This window comes from Elgaria multicarinata, chromosome 5 (genome assembly GCF_023053635.1).
Source record: "Elgaria multicarinata webbii isolate HBS135686 ecotype San Diego chromosome 5, rElgMul1.1.pri, whole genome shotgun sequence".
Taxonomy (NCBI): domain Eukaryota; kingdom Metazoa; phylum Chordata; class Lepidosauria; order Squamata; family Anguidae; genus Elgaria; species Elgaria multicarinata.
This window is the reverse complement of record NC_086175.1, coordinates 8042612-8058685: the sequence shown is the minus strand read 5'-3', so window position 1 is coordinate 8058685 and position 16074 is coordinate 8042612. Positions and strand designations below refer to the sequence as shown.

The 16074-nt window shown below is 42.8% G+C and overlaps 2 protein-coding genes across 2 annotated transcripts in view; one reads left to right on the top strand and one right to left on the bottom strand.

The window, feature by feature from the left end:
- Window positions 1–16074, top strand: part of NAA16 (N-alpha-acetyltransferase 16, NatA auxiliary subunit) — a 439249-nt gene that overhangs the window by 143987 nt on the left and 279188 nt on the right. The window lies entirely within an intron of this gene.
- VWA8 (von Willebrand factor A domain containing 8) overlaps window positions 1–16074 on the bottom strand; it is a 130933-nt gene that overhangs the window by 26394 nt on the left and 88465 nt on the right. Inside the window, exons 28-34 of the mRNA XM_063125966.1 lie at window positions 14006–14144; window positions 10699–10901; window positions 7197–7313; window positions 5166–5230; window positions 4939–5064; window positions 2066–2175; window positions 1120–1274 (exon numbers count right to left, since the gene is read on the bottom strand). Of these exons, the coding sequence (XP_062982036.1) occupies window positions 1120–1274; window positions 2066–2175; window positions 4939–5064; window positions 5166–5230; window positions 7197–7313; window positions 10699–10901; window positions 14006–14144 (915 nt within the window). The remainder of the gene's footprint in view (window positions 1–1119; window positions 1275–2065; window positions 2176–4938; window positions 5065–5165; window positions 5231–7196; window positions 7314–10698; window positions 10902–14005; window positions 14145–16074) is intronic.

Below are 16074 nucleotides of genomic sequence, written 5' to 3'. Positions count from 1 at the left end.
TCATTACTAAGTACTTGAAACTGTTTCTGAATGTCTTCACTTTGTTATAATTATATGCATTTTACGTTACATGTCTTTATCAGGTTGTAATTTCTTCCGTGTTAACATATTATATTTGTCTGCTTAACCCCATCGTCCTGGTTGTTCTTTTGACTTTGTATAGTTGCATGCTGTTTAGCATTTGTCTTTGTTTGTTACCTACAACTGCTGCCTCTGGTTTTGTGCTTCCAGTGGAGGAGGAACATCAAAATGGAGAGCAACCACATGTCTGATAGACATGGCTATGGCATGGCATGGTATAAGGCCACAGGGAAACCATAGCAATACTGCTCTGTTAAAGTAGGATAGACCCTGATCCTGAAGAGGTTTAGGAAAATCTACTCACAAAACTACTTTCGGGATCTTTTAATAGGAACACAGACTGCCACTGTAAATTGAGCAGATATTTAAATGGAAAAGATCATTATCTTCCACTTAAGTCTTAAGTTTAAATTTTGCACGCACTGCATCATCTTAATTCCTAGGTATCTTTTCAGTTAAATCCTATTTTACAGTAAGAGGAGTTGGCAAACACCTTGCGCTGCCAATTCTGTGCAACAGACTATGCCATTATGGTGGCATTGCAGCTGCACCATATATGTCTTCATTAGAAAAGAAATCATAGAATAGCAGAGTTGGAAGGGGCCTAGAAGGCCATCGAGTCCAACCCCCTGCTCAATGCAGGATGGAGGACAACAAATGCCACTGTTTAGGAGCGATATTTCGGAACCTTGTTATGTTTGTGTAGATTTTAAACCAAAAGACCTTGGATGAAGAAAAGGAGAGAGAATCCTCTTGAGCAGCGTTTAAGAGTTTTTTTCAGATTCCCTCGATAAAGAGTTTTTCTCGAAACATTTCGGGAACCTACAATTATTGTAGGTGTCTTTTTTGGTCTGGTTTTTCAGCTTTGTGATCCCTAATGGTGTTGGTGTCTAGATTTCACTATCCTACCTAAGATGCATCCTTTCACTATTCATTCTCTATTTCCATTTCATTAGAGTTAGCTCTTATGGTTGTTTAGTTTGGGAATCACAGTGGATGCAAATGTGTATAATTTAAATTCAGTAAAACAATACCTACCATAAGGTCTGGAAACCCAATAACAAGAGTAGCATAATTATGCTCATCAGACAGCATTCTGTTGGGTGAGCTGATTTTCTGTCCAACTGCTGCACTTAGATTTTCTGAAGACAACTGGTCAGATGAAACTGCTTGTGGCGCATACAATTCCGAAGCTGTAAACAAAAACAAATGTATATTTATTCAATTCAGAAAAGCAAAGTAAGTAGTAAGTAGATTGAGGAGGATTTTTATGGTCCAGCAGCAAATAGGCCTGGAGTTTCCCTTTTTAATCTGGCCATATTGTTGCACTCTACTGATTTCTAGATGGAAGAGACAGACAGCAGAAGAACCATACTATACCACAGTATTGTGCTATCGTGAACAAATCTTTTGCTTCCTTAATACCTCTCTGGGTGTCCAGGTGCTGTGTGTTGTATCTTTCTCTAAATGCTTATTGTGATTTTTTTTTACTGATTGTAAAATAAACAAAGAACCTGCCTACTTTCTCTTGTACCTTTATTATATCTCTTAACACATATTTCACGTTCAATGTGGATCTGAGGTTTTGGAGTGAGTTTCTGACAAATGGTAAGAGAGATTTCAGACAACAAACTAACCTGCACTGCATTGTGGGTAGCTAGGGAAATGGCAGTCACATGAGCAGCATGCACGGGGCAAGGAAAAGAAACCACCGATGGCTTCTTTTCCCTCTGTGTTCGTCCAAACGCACCTACTGTCTTCTCCAAGGCCGACTCGTGAAATTATGGCTGAGCTGGGATTTGGAACCACATCTCACAAATCCAAGTCCGACAAATCTATCCTCTGAACTCACAATGGGAGGCTGTCTCAACATGGGCCCTTTTTAAAGCTTTTCATTCTTGTGTCGACAGCAGCTACATAGAATGTATATGGTCCTGTGGAAAGCTGAGCTGATAAACTGATCAATCAGTTTTAAATTCCATACCTGTTGTTAGCCCAAATCCGGTCTCTTCTGGCTCCTCATTCAGTGCATGTAACTGACAAACCTCGTTCTCTTCAGATTCCATGTGCATAGGCTTCGTTAAGAGGTATTTTCTGCAAATCACAGGGAACGATCCACCGGTTATTTTAAATAGCAAAATGTATCTGTTTCGTCTCTATCCCACCTTTCTTTTAAGGACAGCATCATACATGATTTTTTGACATCCCACCCCCCATTTTAGCTTCACAATAAGCCTGTGAGGTAGGTTTAGGCTGCTCCATTCCCCCCTAATGGAGGATAATCTACAGGACATCATACTTTGCTGAATAGTGGTCCCAATTCATCCCCTGGAGCCCTAAAGTTCCACCCTGGGGGAGGGAATTCCCCCCTTGTTGAGAACCCATGGACTACTACACCAAGGATAATAGCGACTAGCCCAAGCTTCATGGCTAAGTGAGGATTTGAATCAGGTTTTCCCTATTCCTTGCCTGGCATACTAACCACTACACTACACTGGTTCTTGCTATACTCCCAATTTCTGGGGCTGGTGTGTACACCACAACATCACCCCCATCGCTATCTACCTCGCAGGTGCATCCAATATTCTAGCGAACTCACTAAGCAGGTCAGGAACTTCCGTACATGAGTGGGTGTGCTCCCCAACAATCACATTCACACTCTTCAACATGTGGAGCACCCTGGCCATTGGCCATTCTGCTACACAAAAAATGCCAGTCCTTCTGCAGCAGAACAGGACACGACTCAGACACTCTGGGAGACGCTTTCTTTCTTCACCTGGGAGGCACCCTAACTTATGCATTTCCTCCTTTCCCCCTCATCACACAGAGAGTGAACAAGACACAGGACAATGGGGCTCACTGCATCTTAATTACTCCATGGCAGCCAAGACCAGCGTTGTTTGCAATGCTCCTCCTCCCCCTATCCAACCACACCTTTCTCCATCTCCCTCAGCTCCAGGATCTCCTCACAATGAGCAACAGTGAGATCAGGCCCCCTGACCTAGAAACTCTACATCTCAAAGCATGGAAAGAGGACAACCTCACCAATTCTCTGAAGGGGTCTTGGAGGTAATGACTCCTTCCCACAAACCTTCCACCCAGGTCACATATGCTGCCAAAAGAAATTTTTGGCCTTTCAGAAATATTTTGGGACAGAACCCCAAATCCTGTGGTCTCCCAAGTGCATTGGATTTTCTTCTTCCTTTGAAAACTAAGGTCTTAGCACTCTTGGCCAGCATGATCTATCTAACAGCCTTATAGGCAAATCATGATCATACTGAGGTTTTTTTCTCTCTTGCACCCTCATGTTAAACAGTTCCTTAATGGACTTGCCAACCTCTATCCACAGGCTTCTATCTACTTGCACAGAACATAATCATTTAGAAACGCCACTCATCTATTCTGTTACTCGGGGCTGAACAAGGCTCACCCTGTGTCACCACAATGGTTCGCCAAATGGGTGGTTTCTGTCATACTTCTAGCCTACCAAATGGCATGATTACCTGCCCCCCTACAAGTACGGGGACACTCAACCAGAGCCATCGCATCCTCTACCACTTTCTTCAGAGGCATCTCGTTTCTGCAGCTGTATAGCAGGACGACCAGGGTTCAAACGTCTACCTTCAATAAATACTACCACCTGGATATTGCAATAAATACTACCACCTGGATAGTGCTTGCTAACGCAGCTTTTGGCACAGTGCCTCTTTTCTCAATTTTGGCATGACATCTCCCTCCTTTGGTAAGTTCATTGCTTGTCAGTCACTCTACGTGTGTGTCACAGAGACCACAAAGAAGGCCAGGCAGCTTACCTGTAAGAGTGGTTCTTCGAGTAGTCACCTGTTAACTCCCACAAGCCAACTTCCTACCCACTATGATGCCACACTTCCTTTGATTTCCCCACTGCTGTGGACTCAGAACTGAGAGGCAAATGGGAGCCACATCCGGAGCACGAGCAGAGAAGGCGGGCAGGTTTCCCGCCTAAAACTCTGTTTGCCTCTAGAATGTTCCAAATAACTGTTCTGCACAGTGCACAACCCATATGTGTGAGTTCACAGATGTCCATTCAAATAACCACACTTTAAGGTAAACAACGCTATGACCATTGCTCTTGTCAACAGCATGCCAACATCTGTTTGTTTCCCTTCCTGATCAGAAATGTTTGCTAACTCACCTCTTAACCATGCTGGCTTGATATTTTCCTTTTTAGAATAAATATGAAAATCTTAGCTTTTTATCAAAAGACCATTGGGTCCACAAAAGAACAATTTCCTCTCCTTCCCCTGCAATTAATCATATATCCCATTCTCACATTAACAAAGCAGCATGATTATACACAGTATCACACCAGTAATGTCTCCATACAGGGAATTAAATGAGACAAGCTGATGACATGTTCGCTTCCCACGCGGTCACTGCTGTTTATTACTAATCTGGGGCGACGCAGGATGGAACCACAAAAGAGTGGTAAACCTCCCCTCTCTGACTAAGTCTTACATTTAGGGTATGAGCTCAAAGAGATCCTATGATTGCAAACAGTCTTGGGTCCTGAAGACACCATTATAAATATTATTCAACTTGTTTACTTCTGCATGCTTTACTGTTCGCAAGCCTAGCTGAGCACTTAAAAGTCTAAATGATTTCAGCGGAAGCAGTAAAGCAGGCTGCAACTCTTCCACTGAAATCAACAGTCCTTATCTTTGGTTAGAACATGCCAACGGACTTTTTAAAGCAGCAGGTATGCAAAAACAGAGTTTTCAAAAGGTATGGATGAATATTTTTATGCAAATATTTAGGCAAATGAGAAGCCAAATATATCTATATTTATATATTGAACATGGAATTTGCGTATCTTACTGGTTTGTTTTGCTCTCCACAAGGAGCCAGTGGTCTTCAGCCACTAAAAAAACGGACTTGAGGTTGACAGGCAGGGAGATTGTGTGCGCACGGCCCTCCAGGACGTCTAGCACGACGAGCTGGCTCCTGCAAAATAAAGTGGCAAGAATTAGGCTGAGGATAATCACACGGGAGAGCCTGCTTTCTGCCATGAGGGAAGGGAATGGGAAAGAGTCTTTAGTTCTCACCCTTCCTCTCTGTAGAACACCAGCCAGTTTTTGTGTGAAAACTCTTTGCACATTTTGTGACTTTTCTAAGGAAAAACAAACAAAGCAATTACAAAAGTAATTTCTAACTATTACAAAACGGCCGCGATCATCACAATGTCCATTTTGAAAGACTGTCATCTCCCTCTCCCCCTGCCCCTCCACTTGCAGAAAGAAAAATCAGTAAATGGATGCTTGGTGCCTTAGGCCAAATCTACAGAGGACTGATTTTGAGGACGGGACAAAGCTGCATTCCCAGAACTGAAGTCCTGCACTGTTCTCTTCAGCTAACGCACACTTGTCAACCACAGCTCCCCACCCATACGTATACTGTTGCATCCTAAGCAAAAACAACCTCCCCCACTTTGCTCTGTAGTCAGCTGAGTCTCTACAGCATATGACAAAGAGTTCCAGCAGGGTGCACTCTACTCGTATGCAAAATCTTATTACAAAGCATTTCCTGTGCCTAATAAATGTTCGACCTAAGCTGGAACACGATTGGAACAAAACATTATGTTTCCATTGGAGCTGCCTAACAAAGGCTCAGGCACCTGGGCCCATCTAAGCCAGTATGGTTCACCCCAATTGGCAGATCATTTGAACTAGAGATGTTAGGTTAGGGGGTGCAGGACCTTTTTCAGCCCGAGTACCAAATTCCATTTCAGAGAAGTTCTTGGGATGTGCAAGGGCCATGGTGGTGGCAAGGGCCAAAAATAAAATAAAAAACAGCATGTTTTAGTATAAAGTTCTTGTGTGGCGCAGAGCAGTAAAGCAGCAGTTTCTGCAGCTGAAACTCTCCCCACGGCCTGAGTTCAATCCCAGCAGAAGCTGGTTTCAGGCAGCTGGCTCAGGTCGACTCAGCCTTCCATCCTCCTGAGGTCGGTAAAATGAGTACCCAGTGAGCTGGGGGAAAGGGAATAACGGCCGGGGAAGGCAATGGCGAACCACCCTGCTATAAGGCCTGCCAAGGAAACGTCAGCGAAAGCTGGTGTCCCTCCAAGAGTCAGATGACTCAGTGCTTGCACGAGAGGTTCCTTTCCTTTCCTTCTTACTGCCAGTAACTTAGCCTTAGGTGAGGCAATGTAACATTTTAGAATGGGAAAAAGCTGCACAAAAACTGAGAAACTACTGGATGATCAGTGGTTGGGGGAAATGGAGTGGAGTCAGGGAAAGGGGTGGGGCGTGGCTTCCTGGGCACTGTGCTGGGCACTGAAACAGAGGCCTTAGCTAGACCTAAGGATTATCCCAGGCAAATGGAGGGATCGTCCCTGCCTGCTCCCGGGATCCCCTATGTGTCATTTGGATGCACAGGGATGATCCCAGGATATAGGCCTGGTCTAGTCATGGCCATTGTCTGTTTCAGCCTATTACACTAGCAACAAACTACAGCCGCTCCAAATGCAATGCAAATTAGACTGCATATATGTGTAAGAGTGGCATTATTAATGGGGGCTCTTCTTACTGCATGTGAGGTCACTGTGTCTAAGGTGGAGGCTGAGGTGGAGGCTGAGCAGGAACGCGCAGGGCTTGGTGTGGTGTTACGGTGTAACAATGAATGGTTGGGGAGCATAAGTCCGAAGGAGGCATATATCAGCTAAATAAGATGCAATAAGGCTGTTTTATAGGGAGCAGAGAAACATCCCACCACAACCACTACCGCCACACACACCCATAATAAGGTTGCTGGGAGCAGGGAAATGATCCTGGGTGCCATTCAAATCCAAGGATGATATTTGAACACATCACCTTAGGAACCAATTGCAAAAATAAATAAATACTGTGTGTATATCCACACATTCTAAAACGGTAACTATGATAGACCCTGCAGCAACGACAACCAAGTCTTGTAGTACCTTTTAAAAAATTAAATGGTATGATTTCAAAGGGGGGGGGGGGAACACAATTTAAATGTATTGCTACCTATAAAGGCTAGACTAGAAACTGACACAACTAGTCTTGGAGTAAAGTGACTAATTTTGCATAAAGCATAGCTAGGATATTGATCTTCCTCACCACCTCGTCCTTGCTGCCCCACCAGGATGTTCTTTTAGGAGCCTCTTGCATATCTGGCGATAGTAAAAGCCTGCGTAAGGCACCAGAGTTTGTGTCCAGCAATAAAACAACATTACTCTGCAAGAAAAGAAAAGAAAAGTATATGTCGTTTTTATCCTCTTGCAGCATGTACAAATTTCCATGGCATCATTAACCCCTTTCACTTGAAAGAAAGAAACAGAATACATTGTAAAGTTCAGGGTGGATTTCACTTTGTTGGAGAACACTAGACAAGTTTTTTCCAAAAACAGGGGCCCCCAACTGAGTTTTGTCTTTGCTCAGAGTTCACTGATAGGCTTCATCTTCTGACATAAGAGAAATGAATAGTTCAGAACTTGTCTCACTTTGGCCTCCTTTTCTGACCCACTGTTAGAAGGTAAGCAAAGCCACCCACAAAACTCCATGTGGCATTGATGGGACAGCACAGTAGCAAAGAAACGATCAGAAATCCATTCCAAGACTTGCTACAGACCTCTTCTGTAGTTACTGCATTAAAATGATTCAGAATGATTCTGCCGCTGATGAAGTACCATATTTCTTCGATTGTAAGACGCCATCGATTGTAAGACGCACACTAATTTCAGTACCACCAACAGAAAAAAAAACCCTAAGACACACCCGCGATTCTAAGACGCACCCCATTTTTAGAGATGTTTATATGGGGGGGAAAAGTGTGTCTTAGAATCGAAGAAATAGGGTACTTCCTGTTTGAAATCATAGGGCAGTTGCTTTTTTGGACAATACAGCACTGATAGGGTTGGATCCAGACTTAGCCATGCTTAAAACAAACCCACTGAAACCAACAAGACATAATTTAGCATGAATAACTTACAGCCCCATGGATTTCAAAATGGGTGTAGTGAAAAAAATGTCACAAGTGTCTGGGGCCCCCAAAAAAGTTGCCTACCACTGGTTTAATCTACGTATGAATAAGTCTGGATCTAACCCATGGCACTGCCAACTTTCATTCTTTCGTCATGAAAGAACAAAAATGACATCATGCATAACAGGACTGAATATCTTATTCAAAGCAGAAGACGGGCAACGGTCAAGGATCATACATTTTTATTTGGGGATTAGTGGGAGGTGTTCTCTCCCCCATCTTGCATTAAGCTAAAACTTTTCATTTCTTGTTTTTTTATCCAACTAGCTATTTTAAGAAGTTGACAACTGTGTCCTTCCTATGCTGCGTGGATATAACTTTATACTAAATGATCAAAGCATGTATCAATTGTTAGAAACATAACATTGAGGAGATTTACAGCCCTAAAGATTCACAGTGTGAACTACTAGGCCTAATTCTCTCTGAGGTGCTAAATGTGTCTAGTCTGTACCACTTCAGACAGCCCATGCCTGAATGTTCTTTTATACAGATGATTCCATGCACATAAAAATCTAGATATCAGGGGGAAAGGTTCTGGGCAAGTCTTGCGCTACATTTTACGATTCCTTAAATGCAACATACCATCCAAATCTCCACTTAGACTTCCATTGCAGCTGTTTTAAGTAAACAAAAATCACTTAAAAAAAGAGAGACCTATTTTGGCTCAAACACTATCAGCTATTGCAATTACAGTTTGGAGACAGCCCTATTCAATTCTAATAAAGAATTGCCAGATGCTCACATACCACAGTCCCTATTTATACAAAAGTACTTTGAAGAAGAAGAAAAAAAGTCTCCAAGGGAAAAAGTTTTCTTGATTTTTTTCTTGACGTATCTGTATGTGCATTAATGTAAGAGAAGTAACAAAAGTGTCAAGATTTTCCAATCCTCCCAAACACACAAAAGGCAGTGGTGTTCTTTTGCTTAGTGTTAAGTTTACAAGGTCAGCTGGCACTATAACAAGGCTCTCTTCTCCACCCTCTCAGACATTAACGGCTCCCATCTGTACCAAGTGACTGGTGGTATATTGACTTGTGCATAAAAATAGAATTTTGCGTCACTGGTGAATACTTCCAGTTACAGCTTTGGCAATTCTTCAAGTGGGCTGGGAAGCTCTGTTCTGCTAATGTGCAGTTTCTCTTATGTTTATTTTTTACTGGGAGAAAAGAAACCTTTGGGTGACCTCATGTCCCCAGTGCCTTGAATTCCAAATGCTCAACAGATGTAAGAACCATTATTTTTGAGGTGCCGCGCTTTTATTTTTAGTTGCTGCAAAGCTTCCCTTTCCTTGCTGCAGTTTGTGTCTTAGCCAGGGTTTTCCTCCTTTGGAAGAATTTAGTTCAAATATGGGTGTAATTACAATTCAGGGGAGGGGAAGCTGATATTAGTGTTCTTCTGGACGGGGTGATTGGGGGTGTATAAAATGCAAAAGAGGAAGGAAGGAAGGTAGAGGAAACAAAATATTTAAACAGGACTTATTTCCTTTTGGTTTTGCCATCCTCCTTGCCTGCAATAAAGATTCCCTCCAAAGCTACACCCATTTCTCCTGTTTCATTCCCCACTCCCCAAGAACAAGAAAGTATACAAACATTTTTGCATTGTGCGTGTGGGGAGCTGTACACTTGTTTGAGAGAGCTTTGGAGAGGGAAATTTAATTTAATTTCTTCTGAGGTATGAGTATGTTACAAGAGCAATATAAACACATAACAAGATTTAAAAGTGCTTAATGAGAAGTCCCTGTTTTCCCTTTTCCCTTTCCTGTAGAAACTCTATTAAGAGTAGAAGTGCAAAACGAAAGAAGGATTTAAACTGGACTCTCTATTTGAGTGGTAATGGTAATAAATATTTATATAGCGATTCTCTGCAGGTCTTTGCTCGGTCAAGGTCTTGAACCTTCAATAAAGCCATGTAGTTTCAATGCACTAGTTTAGGAATATTGACAATACATTTCTTTTCATTTATTTATTTATTTATTGCATTTATATACCGCCCCATAGCCGAAGCTCTCTGGGCAGTTTACAAAAGTTTAAAACAGTAAACATTAAAACAAATATACAAAGTTTAAAAACATAAAAAGCATAAAAACAACAGTATCCTTATAAAAGCAGCTATTTTGGGGTCCATAAAAACAAACATTCTCAGCTCATGTTGTTAAATGCTGTTAAATGCCTGGGAGATGAGGCATTCTATTCCATAGAATGGAATAGAAATATATTCAGAAACAGGAAGTGCATCTATGAACATTTTTGGAAAATTTGGTGAGGGAACTAGGCTCTGCTCAAAGCACCACTACCACTTCTCCTCTTATTGGTAATGTTTAGTGTAAAATAGAGAGCTTTGGCTATGGGGCGGTATATACATTTAATAAATAAATAAATAAGTCATCATGTGTTTTGCTTGTCCCACAGCCAGTGTGGTGTAGTGGTTAGAGTGTTGGACTGGGAGTTGGGAGATCCGGGTTCTAGTCCCCACTCAGCCATGGAAACTCACTGGGTTCATAAATTTGCATACTTGTGATAAAGTAAAGCATTTGAGAAAAACATTGAAATGTTAAGAAGAAATAAGAAGCGTGGTTTTTACCTGTTCTTCATGTAGAATTACTTGACCTTTGAGTGGAGTACCCAAAGGTGCCAATGTCACAAAAGGTTGCCATATACCACCAACTGTTCGTGGGAAGATATCATACAAGTCCACGTAGCATCCATTTTTACTAGACATATCCATAAAATATAAGGACACAGGATTGCATGTGGCCACATAAAGAGTGTTTTCAGCTTCATTCTCTTTAAATGGGGGAATAAGATGCAAAATCATGATCAAAACATTACCTACAGGCTAGCATAAAGAATTATTTCATGTAGAAGAATGCAATAAAACATCTAAATGTGTACTTGACATATTAGATACACAGTTGTTACTTTGGAAGGCATAAAGAAGCAGCAGCAGCAAGTATGTCCACATACTGAGGTCTTTTCTCATCACATCTCCCTGAATATCCCAAATGTGCTGGAAGTATGCTGCACATACATAGAAAAAGGACAAGCATTCTTATTAATTAGCCACTTCTAATGAACACAGTCCTCTCTGAAATGTATTATATATTCCTGTGTGTGACAGACAGAAACTAAAAGAGGGTTGCTATGGTGCCATACCTCCCATTTCATTGGGCTTCTTGTGGACATGGAAGGCAAGAGTTAAAAGGAACTCTTGCATGTGCCCTCTCTTTTTCTATAGCACTGTTCATGGCCAACTAGTCTTGTCCAGGACTGTGCTTAGACTGATATTCTATGGACAAGCAGCAAAGGATGTTAAAGCAGAACGCTAAAAATATCACCTTTCAGTGTCAATAAAGAATGAATTTCTAACCCTTATGGTTATGATGATATGTTACATGTTTATGGGCCGTGCCTAATAAAATCTCAGAAAGTGTTGGGTTGTTGTACAAAAAACAAACTGGATGTAACATGTACAGCTAAGTCTGTTTACTCACATGCCCGCCCCGTATACCACATGGAATGGAGGTATACTTTTTACAACTTAAGCTGGTGAGTAGATGTTCCTATACTGCACATCACTTATCAGGCCTGTTCAGACGACACTTCAGGCTCTGTGGTTAATGAAACCGTAGTTCTCTGGGGTCAGCACTAATCATAACCTGTGCTGTCGCACACAACACTTTAAGACAGGGTTAGAGCCACTAACCCTGCTGCAGACGGTCCAACTATGGTTGGTGAGTGAGCAGGGTTTAGCAAAGCGCATTGCACAATACACCTTAAACCTTGCTGCTTAACCAAAAGCCTTAACCAGCAGCATTTAAGCTGTCTTCTGAACAGGCCCATCATGTTCAAGTGTAAAAGTATAAAAGTAAACGGGGGCTCCTGGCAGGGAGTAATCTCTGCTGGCAAAAATCTGTGCTTTGTCTTCTTATTTTTTCTCTTGTAACCTTTGTCACCAAATGCCATGGTAACAATTTCTTTCTATAATTGCCTTAAATACACTTGGTTGCTGTTAATGGATGTTTAAAATATAATCTACGACCATCCATTTATAAAGTAACTGTGTTGAACGTTAAACGACTTGGTTCTTTTTAGTAGCAGAAAAATCACATCTCTAAGGACCCAGATATAGACATGAAGAAGTAGGAGCCTGTCAAAATAACAGGAGGTCTGCTTGATAAGGTTTATTATCCATAAATTATTTATTCTACAGCAGAATTCAGCCTTTCGTGCTGCAGAATCCAGGATACCTTGAGCAGAACTTCGATTATTCTTGTTTATTTAGTGCAGAATGCTCACAGCCCTGGCCTTGGCTAAATTAGAGTAATTTAGAAGGGGACATTGCACTGCCAAGAACAGACATTATAAAAGACTGAAGTAGATATCAGGCATTACAGCTTGATTCTCTCTTCTCTGTGTCAGTTTAATACTCAATCCATCCTCTGCAACTATCATGTGTATGGAATATAGCTCTCACTCATCCATGTGTGTTTATATATGTAGGGGAAAGGATTGTTCACAGAATGTGGGGCAGAGGGAATAACGAGGATTGTGCAGGATGTTTGTACAAACACAGATACGAACATAAGAAGGGAAGGTGTGCCTTCTATGTCCTTTTCTCCACTTCACTGAGGCATTGCATGGCCATCAAAAAGCCATGCAATGTTTAGTTGGAAGTAAGTCCCACTGAGTTCAGTAGGCCTTACTCCGATATAAGTGTAGAGGTTTGCAGTCTAAGGGCGTTACTAGACGAGGCTCTAGCGCGCGTTACCTTCCGCAGTCACGTCGAGGCTTCCAGATGACGTTCACGAGGATCCGCCGTTATCCCGCGGTGAAGCCTCTTTCTCCCGACTTTAAAAAAGTGAGTTTTAGGACGCCTTTTCCTGCTGTCCCGCGGTAATTCGGAGTACGTGTGGGAGGATGTGAGGTCACTGCGGTCCGCACTGGGCAGGAAAAGGCGTGCTAAGGGGGAGTGGTCAGCGGCTTCGGTCAAGCCGCCTCCGCCATTTGCGCGCAGTCCGCCAGCTGGGGCAGCGCGGCGGAGCGGCTTTTTTTTTTATTTCCCCAGTGACAGTTTGCGCAGGAACGGAGGACCGGAAAAGTGGCTGGTGACTCCTTGCGGTGGGCAGCTACCGTGGCCGCATAATGGCGGTGCTGTACGCTGCCTGTTAGTGTGGGTACCAGGCTGGCAGAGGGCAGAGCTGCTTGTGGGCTGCTGCCATGGCTACGGCCAGATGTGGGTTGGCTCCTTGGGATGGGGCACAGGGCACAGAGGCGGTCATCGCCGCCGACACCTCAGAGGCATGATGGGAGATGTAGGCACAGAGTGGCCATGCAGACGATTGACCTCAGGTCATATGACACCCGCCACGACCCCCATCAGGAAGTGAGCGCATCAATGTTGACCCTCAACAGCACCAGCAGCACTTCGGCTGGCACTGGCACTGCCGCCGCTGCCGCCGCCAGGGCCGGCGGCGGCATCGCTGACGGCTGCGCAAGTTTGCGGTCTTTCGGACGTGCGCAAACCGTGCAGCGAGCGAAAAAAAAAGCCGCGGCAATCAGGCCGGTGTGGCTGCGCAACCGTTCTCGCGGCGGCAGCAGCACAACCGGCGCAAACTTCCGCCACAAATCGAAGGCAGGTGTGGATGATGAGGCGTCACGGCTGAACGGGAAAAGCCGCTTTCACCGCTCCTCAACGACGGAACACCCGGTAGGTCTAGCAACGCCCTAAGACAACAATATCTCAGACAAAATATACAGATGTTTTCAGAGAAATTGCTTAAGTGGCACGCAAAATAATTTATATAAGATTCTGTTCAAAATATGTATTTGAGTATTCATGCAGTTTCTCATGATCAGCAATTTATCAGAAAGTAAAAAATAGACTTTACCTTGTGCCACGGCAATATCACACACTAAATTAACTTCATTCAAAGGAAGTGACCAAAATGCTAGTTCTTCGGTAAAACTCAGAGACCTGGCTTCATGCCTCTCCAGTGGAAATGCCTGCACCTTTAAATACATTGGGCCCTACAAGAAAGTGACAAGAAAAGCGAAGTTACTCAACATTCTTCATAGCAATCTATAGGAGGCAAGCAAAATACTGTAAAGCCTTACTGCTCTATGAAGCAAAGTGGCTCTCACAGAATCATAGAATAGTAGAGTTGGAAGGCCATTGAGTCCCCGCTCAATTCAGGAATCCACCCTAAAGCATACCTGACAGATGGTTATCCAGCTGCCTCTTGAATGCTTCTCGTGTAGGAGAGCATTCTTTAGGATTTGGTGGGTTTAGTCACTGATGGGGACAAGGCATAGCTGCCTGTTACAACCACCTGGAATACAACCCCTGCACCCTTACAAGGGGGCGGGGGACAGTAAAACTAGAGTTCGGAGTATAGAGAGTATGAGCAAGGAGAGTTCAAAGCATCAGCTGGGATTTGACAGGAAGCTAGAGTTGGATTTCGGATTTCAGGGGTACTGCCAATGCTTTTGGGACTAGAGTGTGTTCTGTTTCAGTACCCCTATAATGCATGCTCAACCTGTACCCTTTGTAAATAAATAGATGATTACAAAGATACATTAAGGCTCCAACCCTGTACACATTTACTTTGTCCTTCCCTGGATCCTTCTTCTTGTGTGAGTTACAGTCGTCTTTCACTTTTACCCTTCCTGTCCAAAATCCTGGAGAGAGAGCCAATTGGCTCCTTACCTATCTTCCTATGATTTCAGTGACCCTTTTCAATCAGGGTTCCAAGCTAGCCATTCAATTGGGACAGCACTGTCTCGTGTGTTGAATGATGTCCTTGTGGCTAAGGCACAGCACTGTACATCTGTGCTGGTGCTGCTGGATCTCTCAGCAGCATTCGACACCTTGGACCACAGGATACCTCTGGCTCGATTGGCATCCCTGGGCATTACCAGTGCTGCTCTTTCCTGGTTCACTTCCTTCTTGTCAAATCGTTCTTTTTCTGTCTTCTTTTCTGGAATTATCTCAGATCCCTTTCCCCTCACTTTTGTGTTTTAAGATTGGGGAATTCAAGGGTTTTAGTGTAGATTTAATTCAGTTTTCTTTTTTCTTTTTTAAATTGAACTGACAATAGTCATTAACTGGCAGTGAATTCGATTTCAGAACTATCCACTTCTTGTGTGTAGGTTCTCATAAGATTCTAATGAGACCTTAGATCTGTTGGAGGAGCCCTTCTCCGCATCCCACCAATGCAACATATACGTTACGATGGGACAAGGGAGAGGGCTTTCTCTGTGGTGGCGGAATGACTGCGGAATGCCCTCCCCTTGGAGGCCCGACTGGCGCCAACATTGATCGCATTTCGACGCCAAGTAAAAACATGGCTTTTTAACAAAGCCTTTGATGGTTAAACTCACTGGCACATTGTTTTAACTGTTTTAACTGCATCTATTGCTTTTAAATTATATATTGTTTTAACTTGGATTATGGTTTAATTTGTTTTTAACTGTGTATATTTATTGTTTTATACTGTATGTGTTTATCTGTATGCCGCCCTGAGATCTTAGTGATGTAGGGCGGGATATAAATATTTTTAAATAAATAAATAAATAAATAATGCAAGATTTCAAGGACAGTTGAGAAAGTTTAAATTTTAAATACTACATTCATGGACATTTGTATGCTTTTCACTGGAATGCTGATGTGATAATGTGCATGGCTACATGCTCAAAAACTCTGCATTCTTTCTGGGTGCATGGTTGCTTGTGCACATGACATATTTAGAGTGAAGAATTTAATGCGAAAAAACAGAAGGAATGAAAAGATTCAGCAAAAGCAAATCGAACAGATGTGGTGATCTTTATAAAGTCCAGAAATCCAATCCAAATAACAGCAGAGAACCAGCTAAAGCAGTGCTGCTTCACGATCAGAACCAGATCATAGAGAACTTCAATATCAATGGGGAAATTCAGAAGGCTTGCAACCTGGGGCAGG